The sequence below is a fragment of the Meles meles genome, chromosome 11 (assembly GCF_922984935.1).
Source record: "Meles meles chromosome 11, mMelMel3.1 paternal haplotype, whole genome shotgun sequence".
Classification (NCBI taxonomy): Eukaryota; Metazoa; Chordata; class Mammalia; order Carnivora; family Mustelidae; genus Meles; species Meles meles.
In genome coordinates, this window is record NC_060076.1 from 94678973 (window position 1) to 94700287 (window position 21315).

At 60.8% G+C, this 21315-nt stretch overlaps 1 protein-coding gene across 6 annotated transcripts in view; it reads left to right on the forward strand.

Moving 5' to 3' along the window:
- FGD3 (FYVE, RhoGEF and PH domain containing 3) overlaps nucleotides 1-17786 on the forward strand; it is a 35135-nt gene extending 17349 nt beyond the window's left edge. For all 6 annotated transcript variants that reach the window (XM_046023514.1, XM_046023512.1, XM_046023513.1 and 3 more), the window contains 12 exons: nucleotides 1457-1595; nucleotides 2039-2097; nucleotides 4479-4625; nucleotides 4982-5074; nucleotides 6410-6489; nucleotides 8039-8069; nucleotides 8892-8999; nucleotides 9965-10027; nucleotides 13986-14108; nucleotides 16038-16181; nucleotides 16706-16852; nucleotides 17112-17786. In XM_046023514.1, the coding sequence (XP_045879470.1) occupies nucleotides 1457-1595; nucleotides 2039-2097; nucleotides 4479-4625; nucleotides 4982-5074; nucleotides 6410-6489; nucleotides 8039-8069; nucleotides 8892-8999; nucleotides 9965-10027; nucleotides 13986-14108; nucleotides 16038-16181; nucleotides 16706-16852; nucleotides 17112-17321 (1344 nt within the window). In that variant the 3' untranslated portion in view covers nucleotides 17322-17786. The remainder of the gene's footprint in view (nucleotides 1-1456; nucleotides 1596-2038; nucleotides 2098-4478; nucleotides 4626-4981; nucleotides 5075-6409; nucleotides 6490-8038; nucleotides 8070-8891; nucleotides 9000-9964; nucleotides 10028-13985; nucleotides 14109-16037; nucleotides 16182-16705; nucleotides 16853-17111) is intronic.
- The last annotated feature ends 3529 nt before the right edge of the window (nucleotides 17787-21315 follow it).

Sequence of the window (21315 nt, forward strand, 5' to 3'; positions counted from 1 at the left end):
TCATTTTTTTTCTAATGTTATATCTTTGTTTAAAAAGATTAGAATTGCTATTCCAGAATAGTTTCCAGGTGGATTGTGGTGTGAGATAAGAGTCCAGATTTCTTTCTGTGAATAGTTAGCTACTTGTCCCAATATCCTGTGTACCTTGAGCACCACGCTTGAGTGTCACATACCGCATCGTGCACACACACCGTGCACACGTGTGTGCGTATGTGCATTCCCACGGGCACACGTTCCTCCTTCTGCGTTTCCCCCAGGTCCTGTGGTCCTCGGGTCACCCAGGGTTTCCTCGTGTGGAGTCCTAGATGCCCCCGTGTTCCTGCGCACAGAGGACAGTTCCAGTCCTTCCTCCTTTAGCTCCCTCACCCCTGGTCTGGGCCAGCCCCAGCGGTGTGCGCAGACCGTCCCCCAGTCCCCCAGTCCTCCCAGGCTGTGCCGGTGGCCGAGCCCCGGCCCCGAGTGACCAGCAGGAACTAGGAGCTCGCACTGCCTGTGTCAGCCCCACTGGCCGGAGCGCTGGGAGGCTGGAGCTCTAGGCAGGTGCAGGTGTGGGGGCCATGCGCTCCTGCTGGGGCACGAGGTGCACTGCGGTTTCCTCTCCCAGAAAGCACGTGCCCCCCCAAAGTGTGTCCCCTGTGGTTTTAGGAAGTTTCTTGCAGGGAGATACTTTGGAATTCCGTGAATGTCCGGTTCCTGGTCACCCCTGATTAGCCTCCCCCAGAAGGGTTGTTTCTGTGATAGCTGCCAAAGGCGCTCCTTGGGCCCTGTCGTGTCGAGGGCACTTGGAGCTCCTTCGGGCTGGAGGCTGTTCTCTTGTGAGCCCTGAGTGTCGCGGGTGGCAGGCAGGGAGAAGCAGGGGGACAGCGTAGCCCCCAGCAAACTCAGGGGGAAGGCCGGAGCATCTTAACCAAGGAGCACATGCCTGGGCACCTGCAGGGAGTGGCGGCAGACAGCAAGGGCAGGGGCCCCCAGTGGGACAGCACAGAGGTGCAGTGACTGAGGGCCAGGGTTGGGGGCGGGGCACGAGGCCCGAGCACCCACCCCTGCACTAAGGGTCGCACTTCCCTCTGAGCACACAGCCACATTCAGAGTGGCTTCTAGGCAGGGCCTCAGGTCCCCCATCGTAATTGGGAATCCAGTCCTTCCTGGTGTCCAGGGAAGGAAGAGGCCCAGCCTCCAGCACCCGAGTGAGCGATCATGCAAGTGAACGTGGGGTGGGGGGTTACCTGGGAGGGAAGTCTTCCCGCAAGGATGAGTTCTCTCCCCCGAGGACCTTTATAAAAGCCTGCACAGGGGTCTGGATCCTTGCTCCATTGTTGGGTCTCTCCAGGCCTCGATTTACCCTGCTGTAACGTAGTCTGCAGTCCGCAGAGTCCCGGTGCCGCGGAGGCCAGAAGCGGGGGCCAGGTGCACACGTGTTTCTGCAGGGGCCACGTGCTGCCTTTCTCCCCCACAGAAGCAGGAGGTGTGTGGGAACCTGACGCTGCAGCACCACATGCTGGAGCCCGTGCAGAGGGTCCCTCGCTACCAACTGCTGCTCAAGGACTATCTGAAGAGGCTCCCAGGAGATGCCCCCGACCGGAAGGACGCAGAAAGTGAGCCCAGCAGCCACCAGGCCGCGTGGGAGCTGGGGCCCCTGCTGGGAACCCACAGGGAGAGAGGAGACAGAGAGAGAGACAGGAACAGGGACAGAGCGGGGCAGATTGCCCAGTGCCCCCAAGCACATCTCAGGAAGTAACTGCAAGGGAGAAACCGCCCTGCCCCCACTGCCCTTAGAGGGGGGACCCTGGTTCTGGGGAGGGAGCTGCTGGATGCTGGCAGAGGTCAGGCCCCAGGAAGGTCCTCATGGGGCTGGGGGCGGTTTGGGGAGTGGGATGCCAGCCCCAGCAGACCCCCTCACCAAACGGAGTGTGTCTGCAGGACCCAACCCAGGGCCGGGCCTCCTGAGCAGCCTCGACACCCACAGGGAAGGGTGGGAGCGGGGCAGCCCCGGCGAGGTGGCGGGCACCCCCAGCCTGACTGTGTCTTCCTCCGGCAGGGTCCTTGGAGCTCATCTCCACCGCTGCCAACCACTCCAACGCTGCCATTCGGAAAATGGTGAGTGCGGAGCTCACAGAGGATGCCTGAGGGCCCCCCAGCAAGCCCACCCCGCATGGACAGGGGTTCGGTCACAGGACGGACAGGCCTGCCGGTTCCTAGCTCTATGGCTCGGTCTCAGCCGGCGCCTGTCTCCACCAGCCGCTGTAACAAAATCCCACAGACAGACTCGGGCCCCACCGTGTATCTCGCAGCTGGGTGCCAGCAGCTTCTGTCCCTGGCTTCTGAGCAGGCAGAGCGTGTTGTCTGGTGTCTCATCAGGGTTGTGACCCCATCATGGGGCGCCCACCCCCAAGACCATGACCTCGTCTAAGCTTCACCTCCCAAGAGCCCCGCCTTGGGACACAGCACAGAGATGGAGGGGACAGTATCCCCTGTTGTTGTCCCCCTGTTGTTGTAACACCTCCAAAGCCCATGGTCTGTGGATCAGGGAGTTCTCTGCAGGTGGCCCTGTCCCTTATGTGGCCTGCACGGTGTCTTGGCAGAAGTTCTAAGTCCTTGCCCAGGACTACAGATCAGGAGAATCCAGACTCCTGGCTTTCCTGAGAAACCCTGTAAGTCCCACCCCACAGCCTGTGCCTTCAGCCCTTCTCCAGGCGACCACAGTCCCCACCCACCCCCGTGTCTCCCAGTCCCGAGATCTGTTTATTTTCACACAGGCACTGCTGTTTTCTGAGAGGAAAAAAAAGGTGAAATATCGGTTTTACCCCACGTCTGTCAGTCATGAGAAGTGAGAGGCAGAGACTTGTTTCAGCATGGCCATTGCTATGTGCGGTCTGATGCTGTGTCCTCCTTAGGGGCCTGTCCCCAGGTTTGCTCTGGGGCCCCAGGCCGACCAGCCAGAGATTAGGCCCATGGTGGGGTATCCACTGCAACCCCAACAGGTCATGGTTTACTCTGGGTCCTCTCTGTCAAATGTCCCTTTCCACCTCCCCAGACTAAATCTGGTGGAGACGAAAGACGAGCTTCTCAGAGCTCTGCGGTCGTGAGCTCACATGGGGCCTATGGGTGTTTCGGGGAGCCCCCATGGGTTTCTTCTCTGAGGGCCTCGCCCCAGGGTGGACTCCTTCCCACCTGCAGCACACCCGTAGTGGTTCTCTCTCCTGGTCTGCTGAGGCCTCTGCCCACCAGGTGTGATAGGTGGGGGGCTCTGGCATTGGGTCCAGGTCTGACCCCAGGCCATGGCCTTAGGGAGTGATCAGTGTGTGCTTGTGGGAGCCTTTTCACACGCCCGCTGGTCCCCACCGCCCTCAGCCTCCCCACCTGCCGTCTACTCGGTTTCTGACCCACACTTCCCCAGCTCAGAGCTTCCTATGGGGAATCTGTCTTGTTGCTCTGTGTTCAGAATCCTCTGGCCTGCTATTGCTTGCAAGGTGACACCAGATGTCCCATGTGCACACCTGGCCCCCCAGTGCATGGCAGGTGCATCCTCCCTGGTCCAGGCTCGGTGCACACCCGGCCCCCCAGTACGTGCAAGGCCCTTTGGCCCTGCCCTGACTGCTTCTGCTTACTCTCCATGCCAACTCCCCTTTCTGGCCCCACATGCACATCGACCACCTGTGTCTTGACCAGAGGTAAAGGGCCAAACCAGCCTGCTTGCGGGCTGTGCAGGCCGAGACTGGCCAGGTGTGAGGGCAGCAGCCGCTGTGGTATAGCAAGTCCAGGCTCTATGACGCGGACTGATGTTACTGCAAGCCCAGCTCTGCCTTCCGCTGCATTCTTTCCTCGGGGGGCCGGTAGCAACTGGTCAGAAGCCCATGGCTTCTGGGCTCAGAGCTGGGGCCACAGGCTGACACCACCTTCCTATCACACCCCAGGGCCACAGGTTGGCCGCTGATCACCCAGCCAGTCTTGAGGCCGGAGGGAGAGGACCTGCAGACTGGCAGAGGTCTGGTGTCATGAGGGCACTGGGCCACATGGTCTAGTGTGGAACAGGGAACCAGGCAGGGTCACCGCAGGCAGTGATGATTCCGAGGCAAGAGAGCAGCCTGAAATATCTCCTCTGACCGCAGAAGGGCCATCCTGGTTCTCTAGCAGCTCACTGGGCTGGTCCGTAGCAGTTTCCTGGTCCGTGAATAGGGGATAAAATGGCCCCTACCTCCTGGGGTAATGGGGGAGCTAAATGAGCTGATACCTGCCTTGCGTGTGGGCATAGCCTGGCCCGCAGCAGTGGTGGCTGCGGTTCTCTGCGGGCGAACATGGGCCCATCCCTCACTGCCCAGCCTCGGCGTCACCCCGCATTTTCCGGCCCATTCCATTATCAGGAGGCTCGTTGCCGGGTCTTGGTTCCCTGATTCCGGGCCATGCTTGCAGGGCGGGGCTCCCCTCACCCCGGGGTCCCCCTGCGGCCGCCGCGGACCTGAGCACTGTGTCTCACACAGGAGAAAATGCACAAGCTCCTGGAGGTGTACGAGCGACTGGGTGGGGAGGAGGACATCGTCAACCCCGCCAACGAGCTGATCAAGGAGGGTCCGATCCAGAAGCTGTCGGCCAAGAACGGCACAGCGCAAGACCGCCACCTCTTCCTGGTCAGGCCCCGCCCCAGGGCCCCCATCCACCCCAGGGCCCCATCCTGCTTGGCCAGAACCACGCCCCTTTAGCACAGCACCACGGCCTTCGCCAAAGAGCCTGGCTCAGCCCCGTCTGCCACGCCCCTGTCCGCCACCCCCTTCACCAGAGCCACCCCCAGTCCTGTCTGCCAAGCTCCCTCACCGGGGAGCCACGCCCTTGCCTTCCCCGCCCTTCACCGGAGCCACGCCAGTTCCTGTCTGTCACGCACTTTCACCACGACAGCCACGCCCCTTCTCCAGGGAGCCCCGCCCTACCCAGCCTGGCTGCAGAGCCATGCCTCCCCGCCTCCACCCTGTACCTGTCTCGATTGCAGTTCAACAGCATGATCCTTTACTGTGTGCCCAAACTGCGGCTCATGGGCCAGAAGTTCAGCGTCCGGGAGAAGATGGACATTTCGGGTCTCCAGGTGGGTAAGCCCTGCCTTCTCACCTGCTCCCCTGGCAGGGCACTGGACAAGGTAGGGACACTGAGCTCTGGCTGCTGGAGGGTCACCACTGTGCACCCGGCCTGCTGCCCACTTTTTGAGCTTTGTCTCTGTGACCCACGTGTGGCCTGAACATTTCTGAGTGCCACTCAGCCTGGCGTTGGGCATGGATCCTGTTCCCGTACTTGGCCTACCCACCCAGGCGCTGCTACCTTGTGCGTGCAGGATGAAGGCCTGGGCTACCCTCCGTCCCTGTGAGGTTGGTGCTCAGAGCCTCATTTACAGACCCGAAGGCGAAGCTTGGGGTGAAAGTGGACGGGGTGCCTTCCATACCCAGTCCCTGGTCCCCTGGCCCCATGCACTCTCCTCTCCTGCGCCGGCTTGGAGTCCAGATGATGTTCTGCGGGCTCAGGGTCTGGACGACGTGTTGTCCTTGCTGCCCCTTACGGCCTCAGCCTCTCCATGTCTCCTGCGCGGGGGCCACAGAGCAGGACTCTGCCCCCTCTCCTGTGGGGAGGGCTCTGAGTTAACCCCCACTCCACAAATACCGACTGGATCAAGTACTCAGTCCGTATTCACATGTGAAGGTGTGCCCTAGGGATACAAAAAAAAAAAAAATACTTCTTATTCTGAAATTCTTTGAGCCCCAGCTCAAGAAACATCATTAAAATTAAAAACTACAGAAAAAAATTTTTTTTCATAGTTAGAAGAAATAATTCTCATAGGTGTTTTATGTAAGAAGTTAGTGGGGGGGTGGGTAACTAGATGTGCTAACACAGAAACCCTCAACTTTGGGGCATTTGGGAAATTACTGCTCTGAGGCCTGGTGTCAGATTCTGGCTGGGCCCGCTTCTGCCTACAGCCAGGCTGTGGAGCTGAGAGGGGGGAGCCTGAAGGCCACATCCAGCAGTGTCTTGGGGATGGGGTATAAGTGATGAGGGGTGGCTTCCCACCATAGGGGCTGGTGGATTGGAGACCCCTGCAGAGCGGTAGAGAGCCTCGTGGCCCTTTTAAGATTCCCATTCCTCTCTCAGGGGCGTTCAGGTGCCACGGTGGGAAAGCTTCCGTTTGTCTGGGGCTGCCGGCTGACTTGCTGGGAAGCCCGGCAGGCGGGAGGGTTTGGCCGGCACCATGCCAAGTGCAGAGGATGAGAGGTCCTCCCCCTCCTTCATGGACCAGCTCCCCCAGTATCATGCCCACTGGGTCGCCTGGGCCCCCCCCTCAAGGAAGACCTCTGTGTCTGAGAGCCCAGGGCTGCCCCTCTGGGCCCGCTGAGCAACCGGTTGTTTTGTTATATCCTTGGCCCTTGGCCTCTAGGTGCAGGATATTGTCAAGCCAAATGCGGCGCACACGTTCATCATAACGGGCAGGAGACGGTGCCTGGAGCTGCAGACTCGGTATGGGTGGCCGTCCCAGCACCCGCTGCTGGGACTCAACACTTAGCTGTTGGCTCCTTTTCCTAAACAGGATAACCTTGTGATATGTTGTTTTTGGTTCATCTTATTCGGGGATTTGTGGTTGAAAACGTAATAGTTTTCTGAAGGGAAGTCGATGAAAATTGAGCCTTGGCTTTCCTCTTGCCCTGCCCAGCAGACGTTCTCAGTCACCTCTGAGGAGTCTTTCCCAGACTTCTGTGTGCACGAACGTGTCCCGAGTTTCAAAACCACACACAGCTATTTACTGTATAGCCCATTCTGCTTCTTGCTTTTTTCACTTAATTTGCCAGAAATCATCCCGTATCCGAGCCTCGTTTCCAGAAGCAGTGTAATTCTCCATCACAATCGCCCGACCCATTCCTGCTCCCGGGCACCCTTTGCCGTGGAAGGGTGCTGCACTCAGCATCCTCATGCCTGCTTAGGGCATATTTGTCCTTTTGTCCATCAGAAAGCTTAGTGAAGAGCTGCTGACCAAAGGGTAGCACATCCGCTTTAAGTTTTGGGGGCCATTGTCCCACCCCCCGCTGACTGGGGCCAGGCTTGTGCTCTCACTGGGGGGAGTGTGTGGGAGATCCCATCTCTCATTTCCTCCAGCGATGTGAATCTTTGTAAGTACCTGTTGTGGTCCCAGGAGCTGTTGATTTACATCCCTTGTAGAGGGGCCTGCAGACTGCAACTGACCACACCTGACCCTTCCTGGATATACCTGGACACACCTGACTCCCCTAGCCATACCTGACTCCACACCTGCCCTACCTGATCACACCTGACCCACCCGGACACACTTGGCTCCACACCTGCCCTACCTGATCACACCTGACCCCACCTGGACACCCTTGACTCCCCACCTGCCCCACCTGATCACACCTGACCCACCTGGACACACTTGACTCCAGAGCTGCCCCACCTGGTCACACCTGACCCACCTGGACACCCTTGACTCCCCACCTGCCCCACCTGATCACATCTGACCCACTTGGACAAACTTGACTCCACACCTGCCCCATCTGATCACACCTGACCCACCTGGACACACTTGACTCCAGAGCTGCCCCACCTGGTCACACCTGACCCACCTGGACACCCTTGACTCCCCACCTGCTCCACCTGATCACATCTGACCCACTTGGACAAACTTGACTCCACACCTGCCCCATCTGATCACACCTGACCCACCTGGATACACTTGACTCCACACCTACCCCACCTGATCACACCTGACCCACCTGATCATACTTGACTCCAGAGCTGCCCCACCTGGTCACACCTGACCCCCACCTGGACACACTTGACTCCACCTGAGCCCACCTGGACACACCTGCCCTCCTCCCCTGTTACATCTGACCCTGCCTGCCCACAGTGTACCAGGCACTCAAGGACTGTCTTCCAGGCCTTGAGCTGCACTTGGAGGCTGTGAGCAGCTCATCCATGTGCCCTAGGGTTGAGAGGGGTGTGGAGGTTAATAGTGTCTAAGGCCAGGTTAATAAGATACTTGTGTTTGTTTTTGTAGGACAGAAGAGGAGAAAAAAGAGTGGATTCAGGTGAAGCTCCTAAAATTTTAAAGTAATCACATGACCAAATTCTTGCACAGTATGGCCATTTAATGCTGAAACGAGGGATGGAGTGGCCCTGTGACTCCCCAGGCTTTGTCCGTCCGTCCGTCCCTCTGATGAAGTTCCCTCGCGAAGTCTCTTCAGATGCTGCCAGCCTGTCGGTCCGTTTGGTTGCTTAGCTGCAGTAAATATGCCGGCGCGAAGGGCTGGAGGCCGGCACGTGGGGGGCCCTCACCCAGGGTGTGGATCTGCACTGTCTGAGGGGCCCAAGGGGACCCTCACCCTCTCCCCACCGCCAGCCAGCAGGAGCAACAGGTTACCTGGGATGAGCAGTTGGACTTAGAGGGTGGGGGCCTGTGCTTTGGACGCAGCCAGGCAGGGAGCCGTTCAGTGTCCTGGGGCAGCCAGAGCAGACTTGGCTCGTAGGACACAGGGGAGAGAGACCTAAGCCTACGAGGGCAAAGGTCAGAGCAGAGGCTGAGGCAAGGATCCTGGTATAGCATTAACTGGGAAGGTCTGTGGCTTCTAGAATTCGCAGGACAGAAAGCTGGGCAAGGAGAGAAAAAGGAAATTCAAACAGATGTAAGGGGACATGCCAATGCAGGAAACAGAACCATGTCTGCCAATCCACGTGGAGTGTCCGGGAAGCATCCGCAGCAGCTTGGAACGCTGTGGGAGGCACCAGCCGCGTGCCGGGTGGGTCGGGGACATGTGTGACCACAGGACCTGTCTGTAGGGACAGAGGCGCGCTGGGCCCTGCCCTCTAGGATGAGCTTGCTGAGGGCCCTCGTTCTCTGGTTTGTGTCTCAGGTCATTGAGGCCACCATTGAGAGGCACAAGCAGAACAGCCAGACCTTCAAGGCCTTCAGCGGCTCCTTCGGCCAAGAGGAGGACCCATGCCTCTCTCCAGAGTCCCCTGTGAGCACCAGTGTCCTAGGGACGAGGGAGGGGGACCTGGAGGGGATGTGCCCCGGGCCCCTTGAGGAAGGGCTGGCATCTCCGAGGGAAGCTGGTCCCCATACGTATGCTCCCTGTGCCAAGGGCCAGTGGCTGGCAGGCAGGCATCGCTCCCTGCCTGTCCTTTGCTGAGCACCAGCATGGGGGCCAGGCCTCAGGAGGGGCAGGCGGGAAGAACGGGTGTGCATGAAGCCGCATGTGAGGTGGGGCTGGGATCTTATCAATGCCGGCAGCTCCTTAACCCCGTGCACAGCCACCCCAGGGCCAAGGGAGCCAGGAGGCAGGGGCCCTGCCCAGGGCCAGTTGGGGGAAGTCAGCTGCAGCTGCCCACTGGGAGTCCGATGGGGGCCAGAGCCCCCTCCTGTAGGCACAACCACCCTTGCCTTCAGAGTGAGGGTCCTCATGCCCACCTCCCGCCAAAGGTGCTCTCAAAACCAAGGATGCCCGGCCCGGCCCAGTCCAGCAGCCCCCTGTCCCCAGCACCAGGCCTGGCACCCTCCTCATGGCCTTATCAGCCACTCAACGTTTGCATCAGTTTATCTTGCTGTCTAAAGATATTTTAGAAGAAAACTTTGCATCTCTCCCAGGCTTCTTTGAACAGAGGCCTCGTGGACTCAGAACATGTCTGTGGTTATAGCAGTGCCTGAGGAGCCAGGCCGCCCAGGCCCTGGAAGGCCTGCCGGTGGAGGTGGAACCCAGGGCCGCTTCCTGCGGAGGCACGATGGCACGGGTGGGGGGGGGGGGCGTGCTGCAGGCTCCAGGGCGTCCCACACTGGCCCAGGAAGGAGTGCTTCCCCAAAGTCCCAGCAAACACTGACCCTGTGGCCACACGGAAGGGCTGGGGTGCTGTCAGTGGTCAGTGCTGCGCTGGGGTCCATGCATGGCCAGGGATCCTCGCTCATGCTGGCTGTCTCTGTTCCCTCCAGGTGGTGGGCTCCAACTCAGAGGGGCCGGCAGCGGCAGCCAGCGGTGGAGGGGTTACAGCAGGGGTAAGTGACCCCCCCCAGCTTTGGCAGGGGCAGGAGGTAGAGGGCGAGGTCAGCCAGGGAGCTCTCCAGGGTGGGGGTCAGGCCAGGGAGCCCTCCAGGGTGGGAGTCAGACCAGGGAGCCCTCTGGGGTGGGGGGTCAGACCAGGGAGCCCTCCAGGGTGGGGGTCTGACCAGGGAGCCCTCCGGGGCGAGGTCCATGGGTGAGCCACCCCCATGTGAGCTGAGTCCCCACAGTGATAGTCTCTGGCTGGGTTGGGAGGGGGCTGGGGGTGCCTGCTGGGACCCCCGTGTCTATTAGGTCAGTTGGGTGGTCCCAGCACTGTGCTCTTTACCTTGTGTGGAAAGTATGTGGTTAAAACGACTTAAGGTAGTGCCTGATCCTTATGCCACTGGATCATCCGAAGAGGGATGGTCAGCCCCTGGCCCTGGGAGTCGGGGCCCCAGGAGGATGGAGGGAGGTCCTTGTTGTAGGCCCAGGAAGGCAGTGGTACCCAAGACCCCCCTCCACGCCTGCTCACCACCTGGGCCGTGCAGGCAGGGAGGGGGCTGGGCAGCCTATGTCCTGTCCCCCCAGCAGGGGCAGGCTGTGGATGTGCTGGAGCCCCTCCTCTCTGCCAGCTGCGTGGGGATTAGTGGGAGGGTGTTATGTGCCTGGCCTGTCTGGGCGTCCAGTGCAGGGGAGCACGGTTATTAACTGGCCCACCAGTTGTGAGCCCTGCTGACAGTTGTGCCCCAAGACACCAGGGGAGTGTGGCCCCTGCAAGCTGCCAGGGGACGCTCCTGGACAGGCTTGGGGGGGAAGGGCTGGAGGCCATGCTGCGGCTGTCTGCCTGAGCCCCGGCCTGGGCCCTAGACAGGGGTTTGCTCCTGAGTCCCCCATTCTCTCTGACCTGCCAGCCTCTCCCTCCCTCTCCCACGCCCTCACCTCCCAGGCCCCAGTCCCCTCCCCGGCGGGTGCTGCCCCTCCATCAGCCTGGAACTGCTAGTGAGTCTCCTGAACTCAACATCGAGGCCCAGAGCTCGCCCAGTGAGGTTGTGCTGCCCTTGTGGGTTGGTCATTGTTCTGGGCAGCCCCACTCTGGGGCTCTGGGGAACAGAATACGGTCCCCAGTAGTTATTGCCATTGAGGCCAGCAGCATGGAAGTGGCATGGACAGTGAGAGAGGGATGGTCTTGTCACAGCCCACGAACCCCCGAGGAGCTTCCTCACCCTCCTGGCCCTCTCTCCTCTCACTCCACCCTGCCCCAGGGTCTTTGCACCTGCCCAGAGCCCACAACGCACAAACACAGTAACAGACAGTGGCCCCATGCTTTTCTCACCGGTGTGTCCTGTGAACAGAGATGTTGGTGGATCTGGGGTAGCTCAGTGTGGGTAAAGGTCGGACTGTATAGGGTCTAACTGAGACTTGCTCAGTGTGCGTTAGAGGAAGGTGCTCAAAAATGAGTTTTCATTCCGACACCTAAAGACTGATGCTTGCTGCAGATTTAAGCTTTTTCTTAGCACACTTAGAGAGGAAGGTAAATCCCCGTGTGGCTGCTGGTCTCCTTCCCTGAGCCCTGGTGTCCTCAAACACACGGTTCTGCAAGCACCCCTTTCCTAAGAGGAGCTCAGCCCAGGCCAGGAAGTTCCACAAGGTGGCTAAAGCTTTTTGTGCTCTGCAGAAGTCATGGAGCTCTTCACAGAGAGGCTTTCTGGGGCTCAGGCTTGCAGGGGGGCATGGGCACCCCTCCCAGAGGCCGAGCCCGATCCCGCCCGACCACCCGGCCATGACCTTAGGGTGCACAAAGCTGGTGCTGCCCTTCTGCCCCGAGCCCATGCTCTGGCGTCCCGGATGGAGCTGCCCACAGGGAGCAGAGGGGCCAGGCAGGGCCTGTGTCCACAGTCTGCAGGACTCAGGGCCAGCTGGGAGCTGCCGTCAGAGGCTGGTTGTCAAGCCATCTTTGGGGCCCGATTCTTACCTAAATGTTCCTCCTCCTTCTGTGCTGTGGAGCCAGAAACACCCGAGTGAGTCAGAGTCTGCCCTGGGCAGAGACCACCGCCCGCGCCCCAGCACGTTGGGTGCTTTGGGCGGAGACTCACAGATTCCCCGGTTCTGTACCTGCCTGAGGACTTGGCCCGGGCCTTCCCATGTCCCGTCATCCTAACAGAAGGCCCGAGCACCCCCTGCTGCAGAAATGCCCTCCATCCCACTGGCCTGCAGCTGGTGATCTTGACGCCACACCCCAGCCCCACTGCGGCCACCTCCTCCATCCATCCTGGGCCAGCCCTCTCCTCTGGCCCCCATCCATGCCTCTGTCCCCCCAGGACGCCCCCATGGCCGCCTGGTGTCAGTGACTTGTGGCTCTGGCCTTGGGCCCAGCTGCCCTGCTGTCGACCACTCCCACGTCCCAGGCCCTTGGGGTCCTCACCTGGAAGACAGGGACAGTGGGACCACCCTGAGGGATGGTGGGGGGGGGGCGCTGCTGGGACGGCCATGTTCCCCTTGTCTCTCCCTCCCTTCCCTGAGTGCCGGGCCCCAGGTGGCTCCCCTCTCATGTCTGGCCCTGAGCAGTCCTGAGATGGTCTCTGGGGGAGGATCCCCGAGTGGGGTGAAGAGAAGTGGGAACATAAGGGGAAACTGGCCAAGTCCATTGGGATCCATATGCTATGAGGGGCCTCAGGAGCCATTGCTAACCCCACTGTACAGATGGGGACACTGAGGCTCAGGAAGGAGACCATCGTCCGTGGTCTCATGACTAATGAAGGGCAGGGTGTGGGGCTGGTCCCCACCTTGTACAACTCCTTCCCAGATGGGGAAACTGAGGCTCGGCTGGCCACTCTGCTGAGTCCCCACCAAAGCCTCATGCTATACCTGCTCTTGCCTGCCCCCTGCTCGTGTGAAAGCCCTTGCCTCGGTGGGGCTGGGGTCCTGGACAGGAGTGGGGCGGGGAGCAGCGCACACAGCCACCCCCCCCCCCCGTGCTCCCACACTGTTGTCCCAGGGGCCGCTGGGTGGCTGCAAGGGGGCAGGGGAACCATCTGCTTTCTACTTGTTTACCGTGTTTCTTCCTCTTTTCTGAGATATTCTTGGTGAGCTGCCTGCTAGGAGGGTCCCCGGCCCAGCCAGCCAGCAGGAGCGTCTGGCTGTGCTTCCCCGTCTCCTCTCTCTGCTCTTCCAACCCCTCTGTGCAGAAAGTCCGCTGTCTGCAGGAGCCGCCCTGTGGTTGGGTCCTTCTCCCTGAGCCGTGCCAGGGGCAGCTTTAAACCGAGTCCCACTTGTGGCCTGGCCTCCCTCGCGTGTGCAGAGGGCCGCTCCCTTAGTTTGGGATGGCATCAGAGTGAAATCAATAGTTTGACAAAGAGGGAAATAAGTGCCTGTTTGTAAAGACTAAGGAGGGGAGGAAAGTGAGCCCCGCCTTCGCCCTCCCACCCGGCCCCCGTCTCTGAGAGGGCTCTGAGGTTCTGGCCTACCTGGCCCAACGTATGGAAAGGCACCCATGGTGTCCTCATGACTTGTCCTAAAGCTTGTTTAAGCTCTGTGAACACAAACCATGTTGTTTCCTGACTTCTGTCGTTCCCCTTGTCAGCTCCCTGATGGGAGGAGCGGACAGCTTGGTGGAGGGGAAAGGGAACACAGCCCAACCCGCCCCTGAGCGCTCAGGCGGGCCCAAGGCAGCCCCTGAGCCTCGGCACCTCTGGCCCTGGCGCAGACACTGTCTCTCGCCTGGGCCGCAGGGCAGACCTTCTCCAGCATGGGCTCTGGGCCCCGTCTTTAACGACCTACCAGGTCGGTCTGTGCAGAGTTCCAGACCCACCTAGAACCTCTGCATGCATGCTGGTGACCCCAGGGCAGCCTGGGCAGCAGGGCTGGGTGGGGGCTGAGGCTACGACGCCCCAGCTTCGTTCCCTTCTGCGTCTGCTCTGTGCACGTGCTGCCCGTGTGCTCACGGAGTGGCCCCTGCATACTTGCCTCCCACAGCCCGAGCCCAGGAGGGGGTCTGGTAAGACCAGGCGCGACAAGGAGAAGCAGGGCTGCAGAAGCTGTGGTGAGACCTTCAACTCCATCACCAAGAGGAAGCATCGGTGCAAGCTGTGTGGCGCGGTGAGTGCAGACACTCAGTGCCGGGTCCCCTCGACCACAGGTGAGCCTGGCGCCCCGGAGCAGACAGGCGATGTCCCGTCTGAAGTCAACACTAACCTCCTTCCTCTGGTCAGCTCTGGTGTCTGACCAACAGGGCTGTGGTTGAGAAAGGACCAGATTCAGAACCACAGAGCTCAGCACTGGGTGGCCTGGGTCGAAGGGGAGGTGAGGGACGCCATGCCTGGGAGGAGGGAGAGGGCATGGGGAGGGGCGGGGTGCAGCTGTTGGGGGACCTGCCTCCTGCTACTTTGGTCCAGGTGCTCCAAGGGTGGTGGAGGTTGAGTGGGCCTGAGGGATGTGAGGTTACCTTCAACTGGTACGCCGAGTGATTACCATCTCTATTTCTCCTCACAGAGCCCCCCAGAACCCTTTTCTTTCTCTTGAGGATGGGCTTCTGAACTTGATATTGAAAGGGAAGATTATTCCTCATCAAAGGACTATTGTTGATTTAACTATTTCTAGTTTAAGTTATTAAAAAGGAATTTATGTTAGCAGGTGGGTTTTAGCATGGAGCTGTCTTAGAACTGGTTTTCCAAAAAGCAGCAGCAGACTGTGCCAGGTGTGGTGTTCATTGTCGTGCCCTTGCATGAAACCTTGAGACACTGGGGGAAGGAGAGATAAAAGGATGAGTCCTCAAATGAATGGATAAATGGATAATGGATGGGTGTGTGAGTAGTAGATAGATGGATGGATGGATGGATGGATAGGTAAGTGGATAGGTGAATGGATGGGGAGGTGAATGGATGGTGGGCAGAGGGTGGGTGGGTAGAGGATGGATGGGGGGACGGGTGGATGGGTGGATGGATGGATAGGTGGATGGGTGGGTGGGTAGGTGGGTGGATGGGTGGGTGGGTGGATGGATGGATGGATGGATAAGTGGATGGATGGGTGGGTGGGTGGGTGGGTGGATGGATGGATGGATGGATAGACGGATGGATGGATGGATGGATAGGTGGATGGATGGATAGGTGGATGGATGGATGGATGGATGGATGGATGGATGGATGGATGGATGGATGAATGGATAGGTAGGTGGATGGGTGGATGGATGGATGGATGGATGGATGAATGAATGGATGGATGGGTGGATGGATGGATGGATGGATGAATAGGTGGATGGATGGATGGATGGATGGATGGATGGATGGATGGATGGATGGATAGATAGGTGGATGGGTGGATGAATGGATGGGTGGATGGATGGGTAGGTGGATAGGTGGATGGATGGGTGGGTGGGTGGATGGATGGATGGATGGATAGATGGATGGGTGGATGGATGGATGATAGATGGATGGATGGATGATAGGTGGATGGATGGATGGGTGGGTCTTCATCCATCTACTCACTAATCCAACCATCCATAAAAATAGAAATCATGGAAATTGCCAAGTCTTAGGGTAACTCTGTTTTCAGTGTTTTTGGGGACTGGATATCCGTCTTCCACAGCAGCTCTACTGTCTTGCATTCACACAAATGATGCATAAGGGGTCAGTTCCTCCACATCTTCACCAACATCCTCACTAATGCTGATTGCCTGTGTTTGGGGTACTAGCCATCTTGATAGGCATGAGATGATATATGATATCTTACTGCGGATTGGGTTTGCATTTCCCTGGTGATTAGTGATGCTGAGCATCGTTCCATGTGCCTGGTGCCTCTTCCCAATTTTCTTTCTGTGCACACAGACTGCGGGACCCTCCAGGAAAGGAGACAAGTCCTGGATGGCCCATGGGGCCAGCCCTGGGGTCCTTACCCTCTGATGAGGCTCCTGCGGAGAAGCCCTTCCCCTCCACATGCGGTGTCCCTCCTGGCCCTGCAGCCCCTCCAGCCTCTTTCTGGACAGACGTCTGTCCCCGGGGGGCAGGGTCACAGGTGCCCTCTTCCTTGCAGGTCATCTGTGGGAAGTGCTCCGAGTTCAAGGCCGAGAATGGCAGGCAGAGCCGCGTCTGCCGCGAGTGTTTCCTGACGCAGCAGGCGGTACCTGAGAGCCCCAGCCCCGAGGCTGTGCCTGAAGAGCCCAAGCATGGCACAGAGGTGGGCAGGCCCGATGCTGGGAGCCTCGTGACAGGAGCCCCTGTCCCCAGTAGCCTCTGCAGTGCTCACAGCTGTTGGCTTGTGCCAGGACAGATTGTGTGTGTGTGTGTGTGTGTGCACATGCTAGATGCATGGTGCGTGTGTTTGCCGTGCGTGTGCACACAGTGTGCATGGTTGTGGTGTGCATGCGCATGCGAGGTACATGGTGTGCATGTCCGTGGCGTGCGAGCACGTGCGTGGTGCACTGTGCCTGTGTTCTGGTGAAGCACACACAGTCCTCCCTCACGAGCCACACCTGCTTCCAGCTCTTCCATTTTTTCTTTATTTCTGCCCCAACGCCACTCATAGTCTCAGTCCCCTGGAGGGTCCAGCCTGATACACAGAGGCCCTTGTGGTGACCCTGGGGTGGGTCAGGCGGGCCCAAGCCCTTGTCCAGCATGTTCCCAGGAGGCAAGGCCTGCCCCTTCCCCATGAGGGTGACCCCTACAGCGAGCCTGCCCCTGACCCACCCTTCATGTCTCCAGAACCCAGTGCCTGTGGACCCCCAGCCCAGCATCCTCTGCAGCTCCCTGCAGGTGTCGGACAGCGGTGCGGTGTGGAGCGAGGTGTGGGCCACCATCCCGGCGTCAGAACCCTTGGAGCTGGTGCTGCACCTGCAGAGAGACAGCCAGGTGTGTGTCCCCCACCTGCCCCCGGTTGGGCTGAGGGTTGTGCCCCGATTCTCATAGCCTGGAGCCTGAGGCCCACAGTGCCCAGGGGGGCCTGGGCCATGCAGCCTGGGACCAGCCCTGCTCAGGCTCCTGTGATCCTGGAGCCTTGGTTTCCCCGACTGCTCAGAGTCACCCCTCTGCTCCCTGCCCGTGGGAAAGAGTGTTCTGTGGGCTAGGGCGGCAGAGGCCGGCATGCTGACGCCGCTCTCCCTTGCCACAGGATGGCGGGCCGCCACGCACCATCCCCCTTGCTGGCTGCACAGTGAGCGTGCTGGATCCTGTGGAGAGGCCGGACAGCAGGCACGTGTGGCGGCTACAGCAGGCCCAGCAGTCCTTGTACCTGAGCACCCCATCAGCGGACCTTCGGCAGCAGTGGCTGGAAGCCCTGAGTGCGGCTGCCCGCGGGGACCCCGGCCTGGTGGCCCTGTGAGCTGAGCCTCGGCCCGGTGTCCCGGCTCTGTGGCCACTGTAGCAGGGCCTGTGCCCACCTGGGAGGCTATGTGCAGGCGTACGGGGCTCTCGGACTGCTGGGGGCGGACAGGCCACGGTACACTTGACCCTGGAGGGACCTCTTTCTGAAGCAGAGGAAACAGGCCCACCGCCGGGTGGAGGTCTGCAGCCTGGCTTTCCCTCCCCGCCACCCTGCCCCGTCTGGATCGTGCGAGCTGAACTGTGACCGGCCTGGACTGCACCTTCCTGTTCTATCCGCTCCCGGCGCTGCCGCCGTAGCCCGCCTCCGTGTTCGGAGAGGCCCTTGTCGCTGGGGGCACATCCGCGGGACCTCCCTGAGAAATTCCGCAGAGCCCAGCAGAGGCCTGGCCTGCATCACGTGGGGCCGAGATTTGTGCCCGTGTCCCCTGGCCAGCAGCAGGCCATACTGGTCTGTGAAAATAAATGCTGGCGGCCAGTAGCTGGGCATAGCCTCGGGGTGGGGCCCCACGGAGGGGAGAGCGGGGGATGTTGCAGTGAGGACTGCGGGGAGCAGGTCCCGCCCCTGCGAGGGGGGCAGTGAAGCGCCCAGCCCACCCTTCTCCCTGGTCCGGTCCCTTCTCCTCTGACCTCTGCTCTTTGCACTCACTGATCACCTCCTGCGTCCGCAGGCCTAGTGGGCTCTTCTCAGGGGTGCCCTGTCTGGGACATTCCCACGTGACAGCTGAGGAGACTGAGTCACAGGAGGTCCCATGGGTCTCAGAACTCCAGACCTCAGGGGCAGCCAGGACTGACCCACTGGATATGGGGCACTCCGCTGGGGTCAGGTGTGGAACTAGGCCCCCACAGCAGGAGACCACCTGGGGTCCTCCTGGCCAGCCCCCTAGTGAGCTGTCTGGGACCTGTCCTGCCCAGCAGGCTGGGGTCCCCGTACACAGGTTTCCATGGTGACCTCAAAGGGGCCCAGCCCTCACCAGGCAGCCCTGGGGTGGGCGTGCTGCCCCCCGCAGTCGGCTGCAGTCCATGGGAGAGCCTGGGGCCAGCCGTGGGCCCCACAGACTGTGGCTACAGCAGGGCCAGGAGACATATGCCCACTGCCCATTCTGGACCGGGCTTTGAGGCTGTGCAGGAAGGAATTCCTCCCTGTGGAGCCATATCTCCTGCAGCGTGGGTGTCGGCAGAGCGGTCAGAGGAGGGCAGGTCCCCTGGAGACCTGCAGGGAGAGCACACAGGCCAAGGGCAGAGCTGAGAGGAGCCAGCAGAGCAGGCTGGGGGCCACAGGGCCTGGCCCCAGGTCTCCCCAGCGTCTCCTCTGGCGTTGCTCTGAGAGGTGGGGGCCATGAGGTGGACTTGGGAGTGTGAATGAGCCCGGCCGGCTGCCATGGGGTCAGTTGGTGGGGGCTGATGGAGACAGGGCTCCAGGTCCCCAGCAGGTCTCCAGCAAGAGCCCGGCGATGGGCAAGCCTGAGGCTGCCGCTTCTAGCTGTTCAAGAGATGACTCCGGCTGAGCGTGAGGTCCCAGGGTGAGTGGCGGTGTGTGCCCCCTTGGGCACGTGTCTCCAGGTCCTGGGCTCCTTCCCAACCCAACGGCCTGCCCTGGAACCCAGGGTCTGGGCTCACTCTCCTGAGCACCCACAGAGGGCAGAGGCTCTGGGCTTCTCCACTGGCTTCTTCCTCGTCCTGCTGCTCCTCCTCCTCCCCACCTGGTAGCCCCCGAGGTACGGACACAGAAGGACAATCCCTAGGAGCGGGGAAGGGAAGCCTGCCGGATGGGAGCCCAGGCTGGGGTCTGGGCGGGCCTGCCTGGCCTGGTGCCAGGCCCAGGGGCCGTGGTAGGAGTGAGGGGCCTGCCTGAGCGGTTTACACAGGAGGAAGAATGGAGGACAAAGGGGCAGGAGCTGGGGAGGTGAGCGCACAGGGGCCTCTGCACAGACGTCCTGCATGGTGCTTGGAGCCCAGGCTCCAGCCAAGGGTTCCGGGGCCTGCTGACCACCCCACCGCCAGAGCAAATGTCCTCACTAGGCCCAGAGCGGGTGCTGCTGGCATCCGCCGCGGTCTTGGAAAGGGGATGGAGCCGGCCACCTGCTGAGAAGAATTACTACTCAGAGGCATCGCAGCCTTAGGGAAACAGGCCCAGAGAGGGAAATGCACTTGCCCTGGGTCACACAGCGAGGGAGGGGCTCGGCTGGTGGTCATTCCTTCACTCTGTCCACCCGTTTGTGCACTGGGCACGGCTCCCGTGTGCCGCCACTTGGATTTCTGGCACCGGCGTCACACGGCGCCTGCGGACCCTGGACCTTGCACACGTCCAGCCTCATTTTGTCCCCCACACCCTGCACTCAGGCCCCAACCTCACCACCACGCCCCGCCCCCACCCCCAGCTCTGGCCCCGCCTCCTTCCCACCTCCCGCAGGTCTTTTTGAGACCCTGCTGGACGCACTCTACTGGCCCAGGTATGTGCCCTGTTGTAGAACCTCTGTGCCCCCGTGCAGCACTGACTCCCAGGGCAGGATGCGGCACCGACAACAGGTGCTTGGTGTCTGCCAGTAGCCATGGCGAAGGCTTGGGGACACTGTTCTTGGCATGTGGCCCCTGAGCACTTTGGGTCTGGAACCTTCATTTTACAGATGGGGAAACAGCAGTTCAGAGAGAAGCACTGGCTGCCCGAGGTTGTAAGGGCCCGGTACTCTCCGGGTCTCCGGGACAGAGCTGGTTCATCTTGGGACGTCTGGTCTATTACAGAGACCAGCACCTTGAGACCCAGAGGGGCTGTGTGCCCCAGAACACTGGCGGAGGGGCATTTGGGTCCTACTTGCAGGTCTGCTGTCCTCCACTCCCCCGCCCAGGGGACCGCAGCATACACATAGGCATGGCAGGATGAAGCCCAGATCCCAGGCCTTGGGGAGCTCCAGCTTTGGCCACCACAGCTTCTCGAGGGGCCGGTCCTCCTCCTGGAGTCTGATGGTCCTGGCACCGGGCATGCAGGGAGGAGGGTGGGCTCGTCTCCCCCAGAGCTGCTTGCAGTGTGTGTGCAGATGAGCTCGCTCTGATGGAGCCTTCCTGGAGACCCAGCTGGCACCTGAGGCCGGTTGTATCCCAGACCCCCAAGGCCCATCCCTTTCAGACAACCCCCAAGCTCACAGGGCTCCCCAGTGGGCAGGGTTGGCTGGGGGTTACCTCAGATATCTGACATGGGTGTCATGGAAGCCTCCCAGGACAGCACCTGAGACCCTCAGGCCTGCCCCCAGTGGGACCCTACCTTTCTGTATCCGGGTTCCCACCCAACGCCCTGCTACAAGAACAAAGGACGTCTGTTTGCACCGGGGGCCGGGGCCTGTGGGCAGCGCGTGCTGCCCCAGAGGCATCCAGTCCAGGCCTGTCCACCTGTCAGCTTGGCATCTCCATCTTCCCCAGGTGATGCAGCCTTGACCCCTCAGAGGCCCTCTGCGGTCCTGAAGGGTTCCAGGTGGTCCCCAGGAGAGTCTGAAGGACCCCAGGGGCTCCAGCCTTCCTGGAAGCAGCCACCTGCTCTCTGGTCAAACAGCCTCATGCCCACTGCTGCTCCAGTTTATGAGGGGGAAACTGAGGGCCCAGGGAGGTGGGCAGGGCCGGGACAGGTTGTGGGGCACAGCCAGGTGCCCACCCCTCATTCTGCACATTCCATCCTGGGAAACCAGCCACCTCCACCCTGCTGGCTCCGAGGCCTGCCCAGCCCGGCCTGGCCCCGCCCGGCCCCGCTGGCTGGATGGACTTCTGGGCTCGGTGCTCGCCTGTGGGTGCAAAGCGCCGACGGAGACTCCTGACCCAGAGCCCGGTGCAGCCTGCAGGCTTCCCTCCCGCTGTGCGCGCTCAGGCCTTCCCAGCCTGGCTGGCACCCCCAGTGGGAGCGTTGCCGACCAGCTCCCTCCTCCCTGGCCAGGGCTAGTCCCGGCAGCCCCCAGCATTGCGCAGTGCAGGGGCCCAGAGGCCCACAGCAGACCCATCTCGGACTTCCC